Genomic DNA, 19,466 nt, shown 5'->3' with positions numbered 1-19,466 from the left:
TCACAACTTCTAAGATTTTAACTAGTTTGGGACCACAGACGTTGGAGCTACTCCTACTCCAATGTCTGTGGGACATTGGAGTAGGAGTAGGTAGGCCTACTCCTACTCCAAAAGGTAGGAGTAGGCCTACCTCTTGGAGTAGGAGTAGGTAGGCCTTCTCCTACTCCAAGAGGTAGGAGTATGCCTACCTCTTGAGTATGCCTACTCAAGAGGTAGGCCTACTTGTGCTTGACATGCCATTCATGTAAGTACCACTACTGAGAGGAAACAACAGTGTGTCATGTTTAAGGAGAACATCAATCATCATTACTGAACTAACAACTTATTTATGTCATCCAAATTCAAACCTTTATGCCATGTACATCCAGCATAACCTCTCAGGTTTCCAGGTAATTTCCTGACAAGCAGGTCTCAGAAAGAGAGTAATGCTTATTTAAAATAACATCCACAACAAAGGAAAATTTGGGTCTCTGTTTGGTGGGATCTGGAGGAAGAGAAGAGTGGTTATAAATGGCAACAATGATATGGAGATGAATGGCTCCTAGTGTTGGAAAGGTGATCTGATGTTAAGGGGGAAAGGAGATCTTGGCAGAAGGTATTTGGTGAAAGTTTGCGTTCCACAAGCAAAGCAGATGATATGTGAGATTCTGAAGGTTACTGAACAGAGTATGTTGGAAAGTGGGCAGGTAAATGGTAGCTGAGGATAAAAAAAGTTGCTGTGGATAGCCGTGAAGGGGATGATGATCTGGCACAGAGAGATTTGGCACAGTTAGCATGGGGGATAAACTGGAGCAAGGAGAGAAGAAGCTTAAGGATGGTAAACTTCTCAAGAGGTAGGCATACTTGTGCTTGACTACAGCAGAAAGACTGATCATCTGGTGAAGACAAGTTGTCTCATAGCTCCTCCAGTCCTCAGCAGACAATGAGAAGATTGCAGACAGGTGGGGAGTGGTAGCAGAATAGTCACGGTTTTCAACCAAAATCTGTTGACATTTGAAATATGAAGGTTAACAAGTTTTATTTTTGAAATTATCTGAAAGATCTGCAGTTGTAAACACGACAATGCAGCTTGTCCCCTGTTGGTTTGGGGGCCCTGAGCACATGGTTTTTTTGGCTGGCCTTCCTATAAGGCTTTTCTTTGTCAACTTTGTATATATCCATCAGGCACATTTTGAACACAGATGTCAATAATCCTAATTAATTCTCCATCAATTAGATGGCGGGCAGTATATGAAAGGAAGCATAAAATTTTCTTTGATTTTATGTGTCAGAAGCAAGAAATAAAATAGCTTAGGAAGAATTGTGATAATTACAAGGTCAAAGTGCTGCAGACATTTAAAGTCTCACTGAACTGGACCTAATATTTTCAGGATTGCAGCTGGTCCGAGGGCTTCCTCCTCAGAATGCATGACTTCCTCCTGCAACAACAAACAGCGATTTTGTAACCCTCTGATTTCTGCTGTTTGCCTGCAATGATGAAAGGTTTGTCAGAGGCAGAAAGCACTTTAGAATCTAAAATCTAAACTGCTTCTCATAGCTGCAGCCTGGAAAATGGAGTTAAGGCATGCTTCAGTGAAAAGAGTAAGAAGGAGAGCATCGCAAAGGGCAAAAAAACATCTGAAAATCAAAACTGTTTTCTCTTGCTGTATGATTAGTTGGGTAATGCAAATGCTGAACTTCACCTGTCCTGTGGGACTCACTCTCAGTTAGGTTTCGAACTATTTTCTTTTTTTTTTTTTTTTTTTACAATTTTTCTGTTTATTACTTATTTATATGGAAAAATATATATATTTAACAAGTAACAGTTTTATACAGCTGTTTCCTCAGGTTTATTACAGTGCAGTTTAACTTTGGCACCATAGTAAACATTGAGGCTTTTTATGCTTTTCATGCAGGATAAGACGCCACGAACACTTCAATGTCAAATGCATCAAATGCATTTTATGAGTCTTTTTTCAAAGCATCTCAAAGAACACTTCACTGTCTTTCTCTTAGAAAAGGCGACCTTATCTGTCATGTAGTTCTGGATGGAGAGTGCCTTGCAAAATTATTCAAACCCCTGGAACTTTTACACATTTTCACACACTGCAACCACAGACTTCAATGAGATTCTACTTTACAGATTGGCAAAAAGTAGAAAATGTTTTGTGGTAGCAGGCCTGAAAGTCTTTTGGGACATGCTTTTACCAATTCCGCTTTGAAAAATTGCTTGTTGTTTTTTGAGTAATAGTCCTGCTGAAAGATGAGCCTCTGCCTGAGTCTAGAGTCATTTGCAGGTTTTTGTTCCAATACTGTCCTAAATTTACCTCTGGCCATCTTCTATTCTACACTGGCCAGTTTGTTCCTGTCTCTGCTTTATAAAAGCATTTCCACAGCATGATGCTGCTATTTTTTCATGTTCATCTTTCTAACAATCTTTACATTTTTATATGATGAATTGTGTGATACATCTTTCGGTTATTGCTTATGACCCTTAACCCTAGCTTAAACCTCTCCACATCTTTATCCCCGATCTGTCTGCAGTGTTCCTTGGTCTTCTTGATGCTGTTTTATCACTAATGTTCTCTAACAAAAAACATCAGATGCTTCCACAGAACCGCTGGATTTATACTGATTAGATTACACACAAATACATTAAACCGTTTAGCCGATTTCTCAAAGCAGTTGATTGTTACCATTTCCAGACTGATAGACGTTAATGAAAGAATTTTTTAATAGTTCTTTCATTTTTTTAGATAAATTTTAGTCTACTTCAGGTTGTCACGTAGGTTCTAGTTAAGTGTTTTCTTGGTTGCTATGGTAAGACAGTAAAGCTACTGAAATTGAATGAAGCTTTCCAAAAGTTTGCTAATCACAGTAAATTCATGATTTAACACAAGAGAAATTTTTGCATAGGCTGGTTAATAAAAGAAACTAACATTTAAAAACTGTACTTCATCCTAACCCACGTTTTACTATTTGTTTGATGATCTCAAACATTTCAATGCAACAAAAAGGCAAAAGGAAGTTGTATGGGGCCAAACTCTTTTCCATAGCGCAGCATAGGAACTCTAAACAATGGATGCTTTCTACAGTATGTATGGAAGCATGCAACATAAAGGACCTACTATATGAGAAAATGTCAAGACCATGATGTAGAGTCATGGTGCAGTGAGAGTGTATGTCAAAGAGAAGCGACGATGAGTGCTCCACATAGAAGAAGTTTTGATGGTGATGGTGAGGAAGAGGGCTTTTGTCATGAAAGGGCCCAGTGTGTGATCATGATGTCATTAGAAGTATAGAATAAGACAGACTGGAGGAGGCTGCTGTACTGTGCTGCACCCAGGGGACGTCATTACCAACTGGAAGTGAGCAGGGACCTGAGTACAGGTCAGACACACAGGAAGTAGGCTAAGACACACACACACACACATAAAGTAAGTGTATGCTTACTCACATCAATACACACAGAGAATTTCTCACAGGCAGGCATCCGTCACATAAGAAATGGACAGTCCTGTCTGGCGTCCGACAGCAGACTCCTGCTTTTGTTACTAAACCTGACAAATTCTTCAATATCTGAGTGGACACCTCTGTAGACAAATGTACCTCATTAATGAGTACCCACAGATGGACAGCACACACACACACATACACGCATGCAGGCAAACCCACAGTCGCAGGCTCGTGCTGCGCTAAGTTGCAGTGTGTACACCGGTGTAGCCGTCTGCGCTTCATTACTGTTCACACACAGACAGTTGCAGTGTTTTTGTGTCAATGTTTAATGAGGGGCTGGGAGTCTGGGGACCTTGCTGCTGTCAGGAGCTCCCTTAGTCTGGAGCTACCACCTGTTCCCACTGGTTCCCTAAAGACCTAAACACACAGACTCACACACACATCATATTAAACCATACACAGACATACAGAGGCATGCAAACAAGAAAACAGCACACAAAAAGCATGTCTACACAAGCGGGCACACACTTGACAAACTGCATACACTGATTTAGTCATCCTGTGGCACCACTGTCAGTGCTGGAAACGTGTAAACAGGTTATTGTGGTTGGCTGAGTCTGGCTGCCTGACAGAAGCTACAAAGACCATGGGAATATCAATTGATACATTTCATATTCCTCATGAGCTCGGCTGAGATGACAGTGTGAAAGCTGCTGCCAGAGGGAGTGATCCATCTCTGCCTTTCTTTCTGACACGGCTGTGTGATGGAGACCTGACCAGCTCTGGCTTCAGCGTGAGCCTGTGGGTTCAAAGGCCGCGTCCCATAATTCTCCGTGACAAACATTCTGAAACAAAATGTTACAGTGTTGATTAGAAATTTATAGATCTTCATTAATTCCATGAATGATGAATAAATTATGTATCTGAATGCACAAGCTGAAATCTATTGTGGCTTTCATCTAATCCACAAAAGGTTCAGAATTACTCCAGAATTTGAGGATATATTCCGCTCCACCCGTAATATTTCAAACAAGCCATGCATAATTACCAATTTAGACATACGCTAGTTTTGTATTATATACTTGTGCTGAAACAAAATGTGAGTGCAGGAAAATGTGCCCAACATATACCAACAGAACTCAAATACTCTCTAAAACTGCCTTTTTCTCTATTCCTACTCTCTTGAAGAAAAAAACTGCATGTCAAATAAAACCTTTAAAATAATCTAAAATATCTCAAGATGACCAAAATCAATCCATCTCTAACTTTTACATAATACTTAAAAAATATCCCCTCACAGCTTCCATCATCTTCTCAAGGCCTCTGGCTTTTGGTTTGGGGTTGATATCTACTCGTTTTGCACCAAATCGGTTCATCTCTGGGACACAGAATTCATCTCCTCCATGAACTTTCTCTTGCAGTTAATTGTTTGAACAGATGAACTTGAAAACTTCAGTTGTCTGGAAGTTTAACCCAAGGAGGAACCAGAATTGTGGAGGTCCACAATTCTCTTGCTTGATCTTTTTGCTGCATTTTTCAATAGTGTCGCACAAGAAAGCAATGGGAATGAACTGTTGCCTTAAAACACATGCTAAAGCATGCCTCCAATTAACTCAAATTTGGTGAATCAGCCCATTGTCACCTGGGCTTAACTAAATTATCTTAAGCTATAGTAAATAACCAGTTTCCAGCTGCAGATATGCAAAGCGGCTTACTGCCGGTATTTTACTGTAAATTAGAGACATTTTTCTTTTAACAGTGTGTTGACAACATAAAATGCTTTAAAACAATTTACAGTTCAAAAAACTAACTTTTATTAAAACAAAAAACAAATCAATTATTGACTCATTAACAAGATTATAAAACAGTGATTTAGTTACATAAATAAATTGATATCGGTGTATCAAATCTTAATTTCATAAGCATGTATACATGGGTCATTGTAATAAATAAAATGAGAGCGCAGAAGATTCCTACACAAACCAAAACAGTAGAAAATAAAAAAATAAAATAAAAAACAGCTAGACGACTCAAGAGGAAACTGTTTCCAAAGAGAACAAGAGACACTGGACGACGTTTTTTTTTTTCCCATCAAACACGCGTGAGGAATTGCTTTGTTAAAGCATGGAGTTACACAGCCATTCACTTACTAATTAAGGACACTAAAGCTGGGACCAAAAAGTTGGTTGTCTCTCACCTCTTTCGAACGCGTTTGGTTGTTAGATACTGTAGATCTTCTGTTTGGTTACTTTAAAGCGTTAAGACAAGGCAAGAGAAAAGGCTGCTTTTTATCTTTAATCAACACAACACAGACAAGACAAAAATGGAAAAACAGAAAAATCAGAAGTACGGTTAAAAAGAAAAAAAAAAGACTAGTTATGGGACAAGAGCGGCGAACTTTGCAGAGGAGACTCTGGAAATTCTGCTGCAACTGAAGGGAGAACTGAGGAGACTCCATTTTCTAAAAGCTAGATTTGTGATACTGAAGCTCTGAACCTGTGTACGATTACAGACAGGGATCCTAATACTTTTTCTTTTGACAAAACTGCTCTGGCAATTGTTAAATTTTTCCAAAATGAGATGGAGATGAGAAATATTCTGAAATGCATGGACAAAAACATTATGCCATTTTCGTTTTTCCAAAAGAATTTCATGGTACAACAGCAAAAATGCGTCAGTATCTTCACGACCTCTTGGTTGTGCCGACCAGTAACCTGAAGCAGTCTGCCTCCCTCCCCTTTCTATGCATCGATCAGCAGGAATGAAGTACAGTCATCCTCTCTGAGAGAAATCTTGCAGTTCTGATAAAAATCCAGGGTCTCAAACATGAACACTTGTGGCTTTGTAAGTCAAAAAAAATACCTTCAAGGAGGTCATGCTAGTCTTTCTGATATGTTAATTTGAACAAAAGAGGAACAAAACAGAAAAAAAGAAGACAAAAAAGAAAAAGCGATGGAGAGCCAGAGAGCGAGAGAGAAAGAGAAAGAGAGCAAACTACAGCGGCTTCAAGTATTTCACATTACATAGAATACTCTGTATAAATTAGTTAACATATACTTTCAGATCCTCCATATTCAGACATATACTATGGCATATATACAGAGTACAATAAATGCTTGCTCATGTCGTGTTTCTTTTTTTTTTTTCCTTTTTCATCCTCGAAGTTCGATTTGTTCCACCTGTTTTTTTTTTGTTTTTTTTGTTTTTTTTTCCTGCGTAGAGAAAATCCCTGAGAACGTTCCGGTTGCTGAATGTTCCACGTGACGAAATATAACAGTAGAAAGTCTAAATGGTTGTGATTCACATGCACAGAGCGGAGTGACACTGGCCTCGGCTGAAAACAACTTACAGTGAGGGCTGCGAGGAAGAGGAACGGGCAGCAGAGCATAGAAGGGACTTCAGGAGGATTCTGACTCTTTGTTTCCGTTTAACGCTGGATTTCAACATTTTTTTTGTTATTAACACTGTCAGCTATCATAGTGAATAAATATTATGACAGCAAAAACTGGGAGCAGGTTTAATACCGCATCATGAGGTAGTCTTCTCCCCCCAGGAATTTCTTGCGCAAAATAACCGCAACTGCAGCTGCTTACAAAAGGATTCATACCCTTTGACTCCGAGTCTCAAAAGTGTGGCGTGCATATGTATTCAACCCCTCTTCACTCAGTGCCAGAGAACAGTGTTGAACAAAGAGTATAGTGAAGACCTAGGAACACACAAGGCATGTCAGGGATAAAATTCTGGAAAGTCAAGATTCCAAGCTTCAAACACCTGAAAAGAGGGGGAAAAAATATGGTGTAGCTGCAGCCCTGCCAAGTTATCACCATCCACCTAAACGGACAGGCCAGATAAGGAGAGGGTTACTCAGAGAATCACTCAAGATGCCCATGGAAACTCTGGAGGAGATACAGAGATCCACAGCTCAGGTGGGAGACAAGACAACTACCATTCTTCCTTATATTTTTGTTCTAATTCAAGTCTCTGCTTTTAAACATTTTTTTACCATTTCCCTGATGTGTCCGGCATACAGTTTCAGTAGTTACATGTCTGACTTTTGAAAAACTTTGGTACAACATTCCTATTTAAATACTTTATGTAAAACTGACCTTGACCTAGTTGTGCACTCCAAAAGTAAGGCTTCTAAGGAAGAGTGCCAAGAAGGAAGCCAGTGTTGAAAGAATGGCATAAAAACAAAATCCCAGCTGCAATCTGCCACAAACCATGGAGGAACACCCAAAACATGTGGTCAGATGAGGTCAAAATCAAACATTCAGCTTGCAATCTAAAACACTATCTCTGGCAGAAAACTAACAATGAACAATATCCTGGCAAGAACTCTGCTATAATGAAACAGTGTTTGCAGTGTCATGCTGTGGGGCTGCGCTTATTGAGCAGGGAAAGAAAACTGACAGAGTGAATAAGATTGACCAAGATTAATGGAGGACAATCCTGGAAGAAATAAAGGGTGGAGACTTGGGTTGAGGTTCACCCTCCAGCAGAAGAAAGATCTTAAGCATGCTGCTAAAGCAACACCAATAGTTCAATTCAAATCCAAATTAAAATCCAGACATAAATCTAATTGATAATTTGTGGCGAAACTTTCAAATGGCTGTTCAGACATGCTTCCTTCAATCTGACGGAGTTTGAGATATTTTGCAAAGAAGAAACATCTCCAGATGTGTAAAATCTGGTAGAGCCACAGCCCAAAACAACTCTGCAAAGTATTGACTCAGGGGGGCTGAATACATGCATATGACTGGCACACTTTTCAGATATTTGTTTCGGAAAAGATGTGAAAATCACGTATCATTTTCTTTTCACTTCACAAATATGCCCAACTTTGTGTTGGGCCAAAAACCATGAAATCACACATTGATGTTTGTGTCTCTAACACTACCCAAATGTGAGAAAGCTCAGGGAGGCATAAATTCTTTTGAAAAGCGCCACAATTCAGTCCGGTTTCAGCAATAAAGAACCCCGCCTGCACCGCGTTGCATTAATGTAGATATAATACTTCACTTTTTGATGTGTCATCACTGGGCGCGTGGGTAAAATGGTACGACGACAACAATAATAACAATAATTAGAACGACAAGAGTTAGCTAAGAGCATTGTTGTGTGGAAGTGACCCAGAGGAAGCTAATGGCTGCTCAAGTGCTGCTGCTGTGGGATAGGAAATGCTGATGGTGCCTTTTTTAAGTCAGTGCTAACCCAAGCTGTGCCGAGCTGAGCGAAGCTGTGCAATGCTGCCCAGTGCCCATCAGCAGGGGCCTAGACCAAGGGAGGTGCTCTGTGTCATTTTAAAGCCTTAGTTTCTCTTTGAGGATACCGAGACGTTGAAATCGGTCTGTTTGTGTTTTGTTTTTTTCTTGATTTTTTGTTGGGTTTTTTTGTGTTTTTTTTTAAACATGAGCGCTATTGTACAAAGGCTTCAGCCACTCATTAACATAAAACTCAATATACACTGAGAATGGGGGCGGGGGAGCAAAAAGATGCTTGAAAATCATAAAAATATAGAAAACAAAAAGCCATTTCACGTTTCATTTTCATCTCGCACACATGTAGAGAAGTACACACAACATTCACAATGTGACAAATTTCCTCTCTCCTTAAAAATAAAAAAACGCTTCTGTACACATAGTAGTAATAATAATAATAATAATAATAATAATAATAATAATAGCAATAATGTTTATAACAATAACAACAGCAAGAACAATAATACCGCATGTGGCTCTTGATTTTTTTGTCATCTTTTCCGTTCTCTTTTTGCTTCATTCTACAAGTCACATCCCTCTTACCTGTCTATTAGTCCAAAAGAAGTTCAAAAGGCAGACTCAAGTTAATAGAAAAGTACTAGAGTGGAAGAGGAGCCGCACCCTCAGCCAAACCGCTCCCGAACTAGCATCATCAGTTTCTTTTTGCCCTTGTAAATCTGTTTCAGGTTGTCTATGAACTGGGTGAACTGGATGTGTCCGTCGTGAGCCATCATGAACGTCTCCCGGGCCTTCCCCAGGAACTCGATGAACTCGCTGTAGTGCCGAGGGCTGATGTGCGTGAGCCTCGAGTGCGTAGTGTTAATGTAGGCCCCAATGGTTGCGTCCAGCAGCTGCCTGAGCGGCGCCTTGTCCAGCGACATCAGCTTCCCAGAGTTCCTGCGGCTGTGCAGCGCCGACACCATGCCCGGGGTGGTCAGCGTGCACCGCCGCAAAATGTCAGACAAAACGGTGGCGCACTTCACACTTTTGACCACCAGCGGGATGACGGCGGCCAGCTCGTTCTTGCCCAGCGAGTGGCTGAGCGCGCAGGCCCACAGTACGTCGTTAATGGCCGGATGAGTGTCCTGGTTGTAGCTGAGGTTCAGGTGAGCCATGGCTAACGTCGCCAGCTTGTACGCTCGCATCGGATAGCCGCGGTGCTCCATGTAGCGCGCAATGGTGAACAGCTGCGTGTAGCTCATTCCCGTTGCTGCAGCGTCCAGTACAATCTGGTAGGCTGTCTCGAAGGCAATGTGGTCTTTTTCACAGAGTGTGAGAGCGGAGAGGGCGCAGTTCTGGGGGTCCTTCATGGCACACTGCAGGGCGAGCGTACGGGCGGACGAGGCCAGGTTCTCCTGCTGGTGGCAGTCCAGGTGCAGGCGAACTATGGTGCTGTTGGACATGACAGTGGTCGCCACAATACTGGTGGCTTCTGTGGGAGTGAAGAGTGTGAACCAGCTCTGCATGATACTGTCCAGTGCATAGACGCCTGGGGGACACATTTTGAGGGACAAATAAAAATGATAGATGAGGTTAAATTTGGAGAACAATGGCAGATCTAGCTCGTGACGGATTAAGACTCACCAACTTCAGTGGCGCACGTGACCAACCAGCGAACCATCTCTCTCCTCCTCCAGTTCAACGTGGACAGAGTTATTCTCATGACCTAAAGAAGGCAAGAAGTGATGAGAGGGAAGTGACAGGTGAGTTAATTCATTATCTGAAGGGCTGAACTTTTTTCTTTCCAGTTCATATTAATTCTGCAGCAGACTGTCGAGCAGACACAGATGGATTTATAAAATGCCAAAACACATAAGAACATTGCAAGCAGAAAAACATTTCTGCTTGCAATGTTACCGTTTGTCCAAACTAATCTCATTAAAAACCTTGATTAAGTTCATAGAGGTCAATGGAAATTTCGTTGAATTCTGTTCAATGACAATAAATGCTATCTATCTATCTATCTATCTATCTATCTATCTATCTATCTATCTATCTATCTATCTATCTATCTATCTATCTATCTATCTATGTCAGCGATACTGACGTCTTGGACTTTGATTTAGATATTGCAACACTTTGTTGCTATGATCTTTGCTTAATTTTTCAGGCATTATTTCATAGATTTTCTTTCAGCAAAATACATAAACACATTTAAAACAGAACAGGCTCATAAAATAAATATTTGTAGAAATTTTTATAAAAAATAATTCATGGTGCAAGAATGCTATTGTTCATTTGAGGCAGGAATTAAATAATTTAAATGAAACATATTGAGGGTAAAATTAAATAAAATAGAAAAGTATTTGCTTAGTTATGATTAGAAGCTTATGGTCCAGGAAGACTGTGTTGGTAGAATTTCTAGAACAAATGTTATTCCTAAAAGCAAAACAAATCAGTGCAGAATTTGCATGATTACATCATTCACAGCAACTGGTGAATGTAAGATGCAGCAATGCAACAAATTAGTACTACAAAAAAGAACAGTGATTAAATAACTGAATCAACACACAGAATTTTAAAAACTTGCAAGAACATGTCCAGACATTGAAAAAATAACCTTTCATAATGTGTGTGTGTACAAATGAATTTTAGCTTACAGGAGATGGATTTAAACAAAAAAATTTGAGAGAGAGAGAGAGAACTACGGGAATTACAGGAAACCAGAACTTTTAGGAAGATAAAACCCCTTTCACCTGCTTATCAGTCACTAGCCTCAGGTGCCAAACACAAGTGAGCCACCAAACGTCTGATTTGTGATTACTGCTAGGAGCGGGTGGCCATTTCTACCACCAGTGACGATGTGTTTGCACACCTGCAGTCCGAGCTCCAGAGAAACCTTAAGAAGAGTGATGTCCGGCAGGCTGTCCATGAGAGTGGCGATCTTGAAAGCATCCTGTGCCAGTTTGAAGATGTGAGACGAGGAGTGGATGTTTTTCTGGATGGACTCCAGGACCGTCTCCAACCTGCGACTGTCACCTACGAGGATACAAGCAGAGAAATAAGTTAGAGTAAGGTCATCACTTAATCAACTTAAATCTAAACTTTAAACGGACTGTTATTTAACTTTCATTTGGTAGGGGACAAAAGATTGAGAAGTAATTGTCAGCACAATTAGCTGTGCCACAATTATTGGTACCGCTAATCTAATTCAGGCATTTTTGCAATTTGTGTCTAAATTTTTATTGGTTCCAAAGGTGTAGAAGCTTTTAATTAGCAATGCTTTACTTTCTCTTTTCCTGGGGTATAGTTTTGATGTAACACAGAAGTTCCATATTTCTTAAAATGGGAAAGGCAAGAGAAGTTGGCCTTCAAGTAAGCTAGGTGTGTCTTTATCTTAGTAAATAAAGAAATGCCTACAAGAAAGTAAGCCTGTTTTTTTAAGCAAGTGAATTTGCACCTTTAGCTGCAGTGAGCATGGTGGAGGCCAGCTCACACTGCTGAGACTCTATATGGCTCAGGGTGAACCAGCGCGGGTAGCGGTTGGGAACTACAGACACAATGTGGTGAGGTCGCGAGAGGTCACCGGACGATGCCGTGGACTCCAACACCGGCAACCTGAGGGAGAGACGCATTTAAAAAAAAAGAAAAGGGTGTTCTTTGTGAGATACTTTTTCCATTTTAAAAATATGACATTACTTTTAAAGTTTTCCTGCTACTTTAATAATTAGAAACTTTCACAAAATGATGGGGACAAAAAAAAATACTTTGGATATGAAAAAGCAGAAGAAGGATAAATGAGGGTTGGTGATCAGAGAGAACCACATTAAAGTTGCCCAAATGATCAACATCATAATGAAATCACCTCTTTCTTTCTAGTGTAACAAGCAGTCAGCCAGGAATACTGCATAGACAGAAAAAGTCTTCATTATGGCGCTCTGAGTGTGACTTCAAAATGAAAATGACTCAAGTCGCCACCGGGGGGATTTCAGTTACCCTATCCCTGCAATTTACTTTCAACCTACCATTTAATCACCTAGAAACTAAAGTATAATTAGTATTTTCTTCACTCTAATTGGTCATAATGAAGTCAGAGTTGTGCAACACCTGCTGGAGGATGGAAGAGCTTCTCAGGTTTCTGTCTCTTATTATAATAATCCAGACGGGGCCGAGGCTTCTGGAGCATCAGGAGCCCCATACGATTACCACTGTGGCCTGCTCATCTCCTATTCTACTTCACTTTTTTTTTCTTTCCTGTCTCCGCTCCCACCTCAGTTTCAAAGGTCTTCTTTCCTTCAGAAGACGGCACAACCTGGCCTTCTCTCAGCCAATCACAAAGCTAATTGAGTCCGTGGGGAAATTAAGGAATTCACCTTCCAGCCCTGTAAGGCTGGACACACATCAAACAAATACCAACACACATGAGTGAAAAGAGACCCACATCGCACACGCACACACACACACACACACACCTGCCCTTTTGAAAACACATCAAAGCTGCCTGGTAAAAGCAACGTGATGCTAAATGCCAGTTTCAATTTCAGAGCAAAGTGCATGTGATCTTGCTGCCACGTGAGTGAAAGCATGTACAAGAACAAAAAAACAACAAAACAGTCTTGTCTTTTGCTCACTTTTGCCCACAAGAGCACAAGGGGAAGGTTGAGCTCTCAGACAGCAAAAGTGCTAAAAAGAAACAAAAAACAAAAGTGTGAACACCAGCACTTGCTGCAAAATGGAGATGCTTGCGAGCTCCAGCAACGGCAGAGTTCACGCCACATACAACTGAGGAGCTGCTAAAAGCTTCTACCACACTGGGGCCTTCAGAAAGATTCCTGGGGTGCAGAACTGCAAAGCAAAGCAGAGTTTTAAAAAAAAGGGCCTTGAGTAAAGATGGAGGCCTCATCAACATTCCTGTCTTTGTTTGGTTTTCACCAGAGAGCCAGAGGCCTCCATTGGATAAGAACTTGAGAGGACTGAAAAATAGTTTCCTCAAAAGGTTTGGGAGGAAAAAGCTGTACCAGGTTATTGTTCAGGAGAAAACAAAAGAAAAAAAATGATTACAAAAAGGACTTAACCCTCTATGGCATGGCGTTGCCCTCAGGCAACAAACCACATAGCTGTACCTCACATTGCTCCTTTATTTTATTTTTTGGGGGGCATGATTTTTGACATATTTTTGTCCAAAAAAAAGTTTTTTTATGAATATAGTTTTTGTTTGATTTGTATTTCATTTCTCATAATCAGTGTAGACAATCTTGGTGTTCTAGACCAATGTTACCCTGAGGCAACAAACCCAAATCTGGTTCCAGGAGGTGTCAGAGTCCGATTTTATGATTGACATGTAATTAGGGACCACCAAGCTCCCAAAGAATGCAGGAAAATAATTCTTCCCCACAAAAATAAAAAGTCATGCCATAGAGGGTTAAACAGTCTTTGTGGGCTGCTTGATAAAATAGCACAAGGACAGTTTATTCAGTGATCTATTCTCACTGAGCATGTTGCACCCCCTGCCAGACAGTGCGCACACGTTTTAAACGCTGGGACATTGCCAAACAAACTCTCAAGTCATTGACAAGTGTGATGAAAACAAATTAAATCCGCTTTTCTTTACAACCATGCTGAAATAGAAATGTGTCATCAATAACTATAAAGACTATGGAAGCAATATTAAAGTGCTACGCTATTTTGTCAAAGTGACGTTTGCTAGCACATAACATCATCTGCTGAATTAAATCCAAGTAAATGGAAATGTGCTTTAATCCTAAAACTCTGTATTGTGACTGAGTAATATTTTAGCAGCTAACAATGCTAACGTTATCATCTGTCAGAGGACTTTTTAAAAGGCTGAACAAACACCAAGAACAGATTATCTAAAACCGCCTGTGTCTATGTTTTATACACATGTTGAATTGTTGCCCTGTTGTGTTGATGAAGTCAGCAAATAATAACTTTGGTTTGGTCAACAATACTAAGTTACTGTATTTATCAATCTGTAAGTAAAAAGAAATGATAGAGTGACATACAAGCTAAAAAATGTTTTGGCATCAGAGTTTCCATCGTTACTAAACTAAAGGGCTGATTTAACAGCAAACAGATTCTTTAAAGACTTGATACATTGCATCTATGAGACACTTATTTTGAAGGACAAAAAGTAGCATTTTTTGAGTTATATCCCTGTTGCTTTGACAAAATTGTCTAATAAATATGCTGACAATGCTTGTTAATATATTTATCTGGCAGCATTTGGGTATTCAGTGAAAGAAATTAAAAAGCAACAGAATGAGAAGCAAACTACGAATGATTTGTGGAGCACTAAAAATATGGCGAGTAGATAACTGTTAGGTGCTAACAACGTGAGAATCTGCTTCTTAGCTCCTAAACAATGATGTGAACTTGACAATATTTTTGAAATATCTTTGTTGAGATTAATCAGATCAGTTCAATTCAAAAATACTTTATTGATCCCAGAGGGAATATACAGTACATACTACACAATTACCTTCAAAGAGCGGTCAGTATTACAGTGGTTCTGAAGAAGCCTCCGACTGAAGACAATGTTGTTGTGTAGCAGTCTCATGAAGAGAATGACCAGTACTGCCTTGACTAATTTTCCTGATTTTATGTAAAATCCTTCTTCGCACCATCATCTCCAAAGCTTCCACAGTCGTCCCGAGAACAGAACCAGCCTTCTTTATCAGGTTGTTGAGCCTTTTTAAGTCCCTGACTCTGATGCAGCTGCTCCAACAGATAATGACAGCAGAGATTACACTCTCCACAAGAGACATGTAGAGAATTTCATAGCAACTTACTACAAATCTTGAAGCACATATGCTTTCTCAAGAAGTAAACTGTGCTCAGTCACTTCATGCAGATTCAGCTTGTTCCGAGGCATTTATGCTCCACCACCTCAACCTTTTCTCTCATCATAGAAACAAAGTTTGACCCTGGTGTCTGCTAACAATGCTAAAAGTTAGCATCTGCTTCAGAGGTTCCTATTGGTGCTAAGCTGAAGGACTAACCTGACTCTATGATTTTAAATTAATGAATAATGTGAAATTCAACATTTTACTCACAGGGACCACTTCAGAATTAGAAACAAAACATAGAATAGCCAAATCTGCACAAGAATATCAAACAGCCATTGTTGATTTCTTAAAACAAAGTGGAATATTTTCTCTGTCTGTGAGACAAACAGAAATGTTCAACCTCTGGTATTTGTGAGCTGGATGTATGATTAGACCCCTAGTAAAGACATAAGCAGTCCCTGGACAAGGATACACACGTTAATTAAACATTTCATAAACAGTTCTGTAGGAGAATAGCAGGCGAAATAGTAAACCTGCTGATGGCCAAAGTTTATTTATGGACACAAACAGGACGAGCTATAAAGAAAATCTGTAGCAAAGAGGCTCAACTGAGATGATGAGAAAAAGCAGTCCTGATAGGTTTTACCTAAATCCTGAGGCCCTTTGAGTTTCTGCTCTGCATCACCATGACGACTGACCTCTTTACCTCATGCTGCGTTTCCCCCTCCGACTGTAAACAGCCTTCACTTTCACCATTCATCAAACGCACATCTATCAGCTACCTGCGACACATCCGGAAGAAGACCTCAACTGTATACACAAACTCTTTCAAGGGGAGAATTTCAAGAAGGACCAAGTCGTACATGACCAAACACGGAATATCTTTCTTTTGTTTTTTAAAAGTGTATGTGATGATTAAAACGACAATTTGCCATCAGCGTTTCATTCAAGGACTAAAAAGCCTTTTCAAAGTTTCTGGAAAAGTAGAAGGACAACACATACAGCATAAGTGGTTATTTCAGCAAGAATGTGCAGAAACTGCTGGTTCCTTCAAATAAGGACTGAAAACCGTTTACCACAACTTTCCCAAAAGAATCAGATGATAATTCATCAGATATATAAATTAGCTATACCCTTTTTGTCCCAAAGTGGGAAAATATCAGTGCAACAGCAGCAAATTGACAGGTAATTAAAGAAAAAAATGAAATCAGCATTAAGAATAACATGCTGTATAGGAAGTGAAAAATTACAGCATAAAATACTGTAGTTATTAAAAATAGTACTTCAATTCCAAGAAATGAGCAACCGAGTAGGGTAATTGAAAAAAAAATGTACAAAATGTGTATGTGTAATTGCACATTTAAAACAACAAACTATTTACCACAAGGGACAAAAAACTCTGCAAATGAAATAACAGCAGAAATGTTATTTGAAATGACAAAAACTGTGCAAATTTCAAAATTAAACATCTATTGAGTTCGTTGGAAGCAGTGATAGTTATAGAGCCCAACAGCTGCTGGGAGGAAGGATCTATGCTAACGCTTCTTTACGCAATGAGGATGTAACAGTCTGTCACTGGAGGAGCTTTCCAGTTCAACAACAGCTTTATGCATGGAAGCATAAAGCTGTTATGGTGGGAGACTGTTGGTGAATTTGACAGACTGCTTCATGAGAGCTGCTGTAACAGGCTGCTATGCTCGCATGGCACTGGACTGCAGTTTTCTTTAACTTTGCTTATTTATTTTTCTGCAAAGCACTTTTAAAGAACCTTGTTTATGGATGGTGCAAAACAAATAGACATATCACACATGTAGAAGAGTAAAGATGGATGAATACAAATGCATGGAATTAAATGCGTGCATTTTTTTTTTAATTAAATACATTAATATTTGCGGTTGTAAAGGAAGAAAGTGCAGGATGAAATCACGTGACTGCATGCTCATGTAGCCATAGTTCAGTGGCTATGCTTCTATGCAAGGCAGCGTATGTATTTAGGATGAACTACAAATCTTGGCAAAGTGTTGATACATTCCTGGCAAACATGCAAAAGCATTCTGATTGTTCCATTTAATATAGCAAATATTTGGCCAAAACTGGAACAAGATCAAATTATTTAAAATTAGTAAACATTTAAGTAGGCCTAAGATATCTGGCTTTAGAATTCTGGCAATTTGTAGTAAATATTCCCCCTGCTTAAAGACCATGTATTATGCAGTAAAAATCTAGCACTATTAGATCTGGAAAACTTGCATCTCATTTGGACTTCTCCCACGATAACAGCAGGTCTCGTCTCTTTGGCTCACAAACAGTTAAGATGAGCACAGTCTGAAGAGGCAGTGACTTTTTTCTTCTGTTTCTCTGGCGGAAATCAAATTGTGGGCAGCCTGTGAACCAGCAGGCAGATCCTCTTTTCATTTATTTATTTATTTATTTTAATGCTGGTCACTCGCACCAAGCCATCGGCCGGCATATGCTGGTGTCACACCGACTAATTAACCTCATCCAAGACGCAGCAACACACACAGCGCTTTGAATAATCCGCATACTTTGCCAGTCCGACTTCTCATTTAAAAAGACAGTTACTTGTGGAGCAAGTGCGACAGAGAAGACAAATTTAAAAAAGCGAGGAGAGAGGGGGGGGGAGAAAAAACAATGTGAGGGCGGAAGAGCCCGACTCTTTTGTCTCCTCTTTTATCAATGATAGTATTATAATAGGTCCATTAAAAGAGACCTGGTTACTTTACCTCCTCCTCTATATTTAACTGTCCGCTGTCCCGTGGGAGCGAGGAGGTATATGCTATCACATTACACTACGCTACATTACACACATTCATTATGTGCTGAGTAGACACCTCTGGTTCCCAGGAGCGCCCGTAAGTGGCTGTATTATTCTAAATCGCCGGTTTCACACCGGAGGAGTGAGGATGGAGGAGCCAAGGGGACAAAAAGGAAAAGGTGAGGGGAAGTGGTGAGGATGGAAAGAGAGCAACAGACTCACTAAAAACAGGTTGGGAACTCTGGTTTGGAGGCAAGCAGCTGGATAAAACACAGAGCCTGTCAGCCTGCTATAAGGAGGCTATTTTCTATATACTAACATGTTTAGAAGTGTCTGTCATCCTTCTGCTACATTTCAAGACACTCACCTCCTGATCCAGAGTTGATAATTCCTCAGCTGCACAAAAGTCGCTAAATAACATCATCACGTAATTTGCATAATGTTCCAATTTCATATAACTGCAATGGTAACACTTTATTTGATGGGTTGTGAATAAGACTGTCATGACGCCGTCATAAGCATGACATAACACCTGTCATGAACATGAGTAAGTCTTCATAGATATTTATGACTGTCATAAACTTTAAACTTTTAAAATGATGTAGCTTTATGTTATTAAAGCTAAAGTTTAATCAGTAATACTTTTATAACAAATTTATGTCAGATTATGATTTCTTGGTTAATGTCAAGTTGTCATAACGAAGACATTTTGAATAATATCAACTTTGTATTAAAAGTGTCATAATTTACCAAATGATACTTTATGACAATAGTCATAAATATTCATGAAGACTTACTCATGTTCATGAGTAAGTTATGTCATGTTTATGATGGTGTCATGACAGTCTTATTCACAACTCGTCAAATAAAGTGTTACCACTGCAATGATCTTTGCCAACAGGTGGAGAATGGGGGGGTTAATGTTCTTAAGAGTTTTAAAGCCTTTTAAAACTACAAAGTAAAAATTCCCCAAGAGAAAAAGGTTAGCACTTTTTGAACACATTCATTTTGTGTCCTTTTTAGCTTTTTGTTATATTTTTCTCTCTATACTGGCTTTGTTTTTAACATGTTGCAGTAAGACGTCAATGTTTTTTGTTCTATATATTTCACAAAAATAGAAAACAACTGTCAATAGCAGTGTGGGGAAAGTGACGCAACTGCCTTGAAGGGATGAGCCAGCAGTGATTCAAGCGCTCATTACGTGTGGAGAGGTGAACACCACCTGTCCGCTACCGCTGGGATGGACACGAT

General features: G+C 39.7%; 1 protein-coding gene across 2 annotated transcripts in view; it reads right to left on the bottom strand.

The window, feature by feature from the left end:
* Window positions 1–5,225: 5,225 nt before the first annotated feature.
* The window catches only part of zswim6 (zinc finger SWIM-type containing 6), a 62,807-nt gene continuing 48,566 nt past the window's right edge, over window positions 5,226–19,466 (bottom strand). For both annotated transcript variants that reach the window (XM_023343512.1, XM_014468660.2), the window contains exons 11-14: window positions 12,094–12,251; window positions 11,509–11,672; window positions 10,278–10,359; window positions 5,226–10,182 (exon numbers count right to left, since the gene is read on the bottom strand). In XM_023343512.1, the coding sequence (XP_023199280.1) occupies window positions 9,317–10,182; window positions 10,278–10,359; window positions 11,509–11,672; window positions 12,094–12,251 (1,270 nt within the window). In that variant the 3' untranslated portion in view covers window positions 5,226–9,316. The remainder of the gene's footprint in view (window positions 10,183–10,277; window positions 10,360–11,508; window positions 11,673–12,093; window positions 12,252–19,466) is intronic.

This window comes from Xiphophorus maculatus, chromosome 12 (genome assembly GCF_002775205.1).
Source record: "Xiphophorus maculatus strain JP 163 A chromosome 12, X_maculatus-5.0-male, whole genome shotgun sequence".
Classification (NCBI taxonomy): domain Eukaryota; kingdom Metazoa; phylum Chordata; class Actinopteri; order Cyprinodontiformes; family Poeciliidae; genus Xiphophorus; species Xiphophorus maculatus.
Note: the sequence above shows the minus strand (reverse complement) of the source record. Positions and strands in the feature narration are given on the sequence as shown.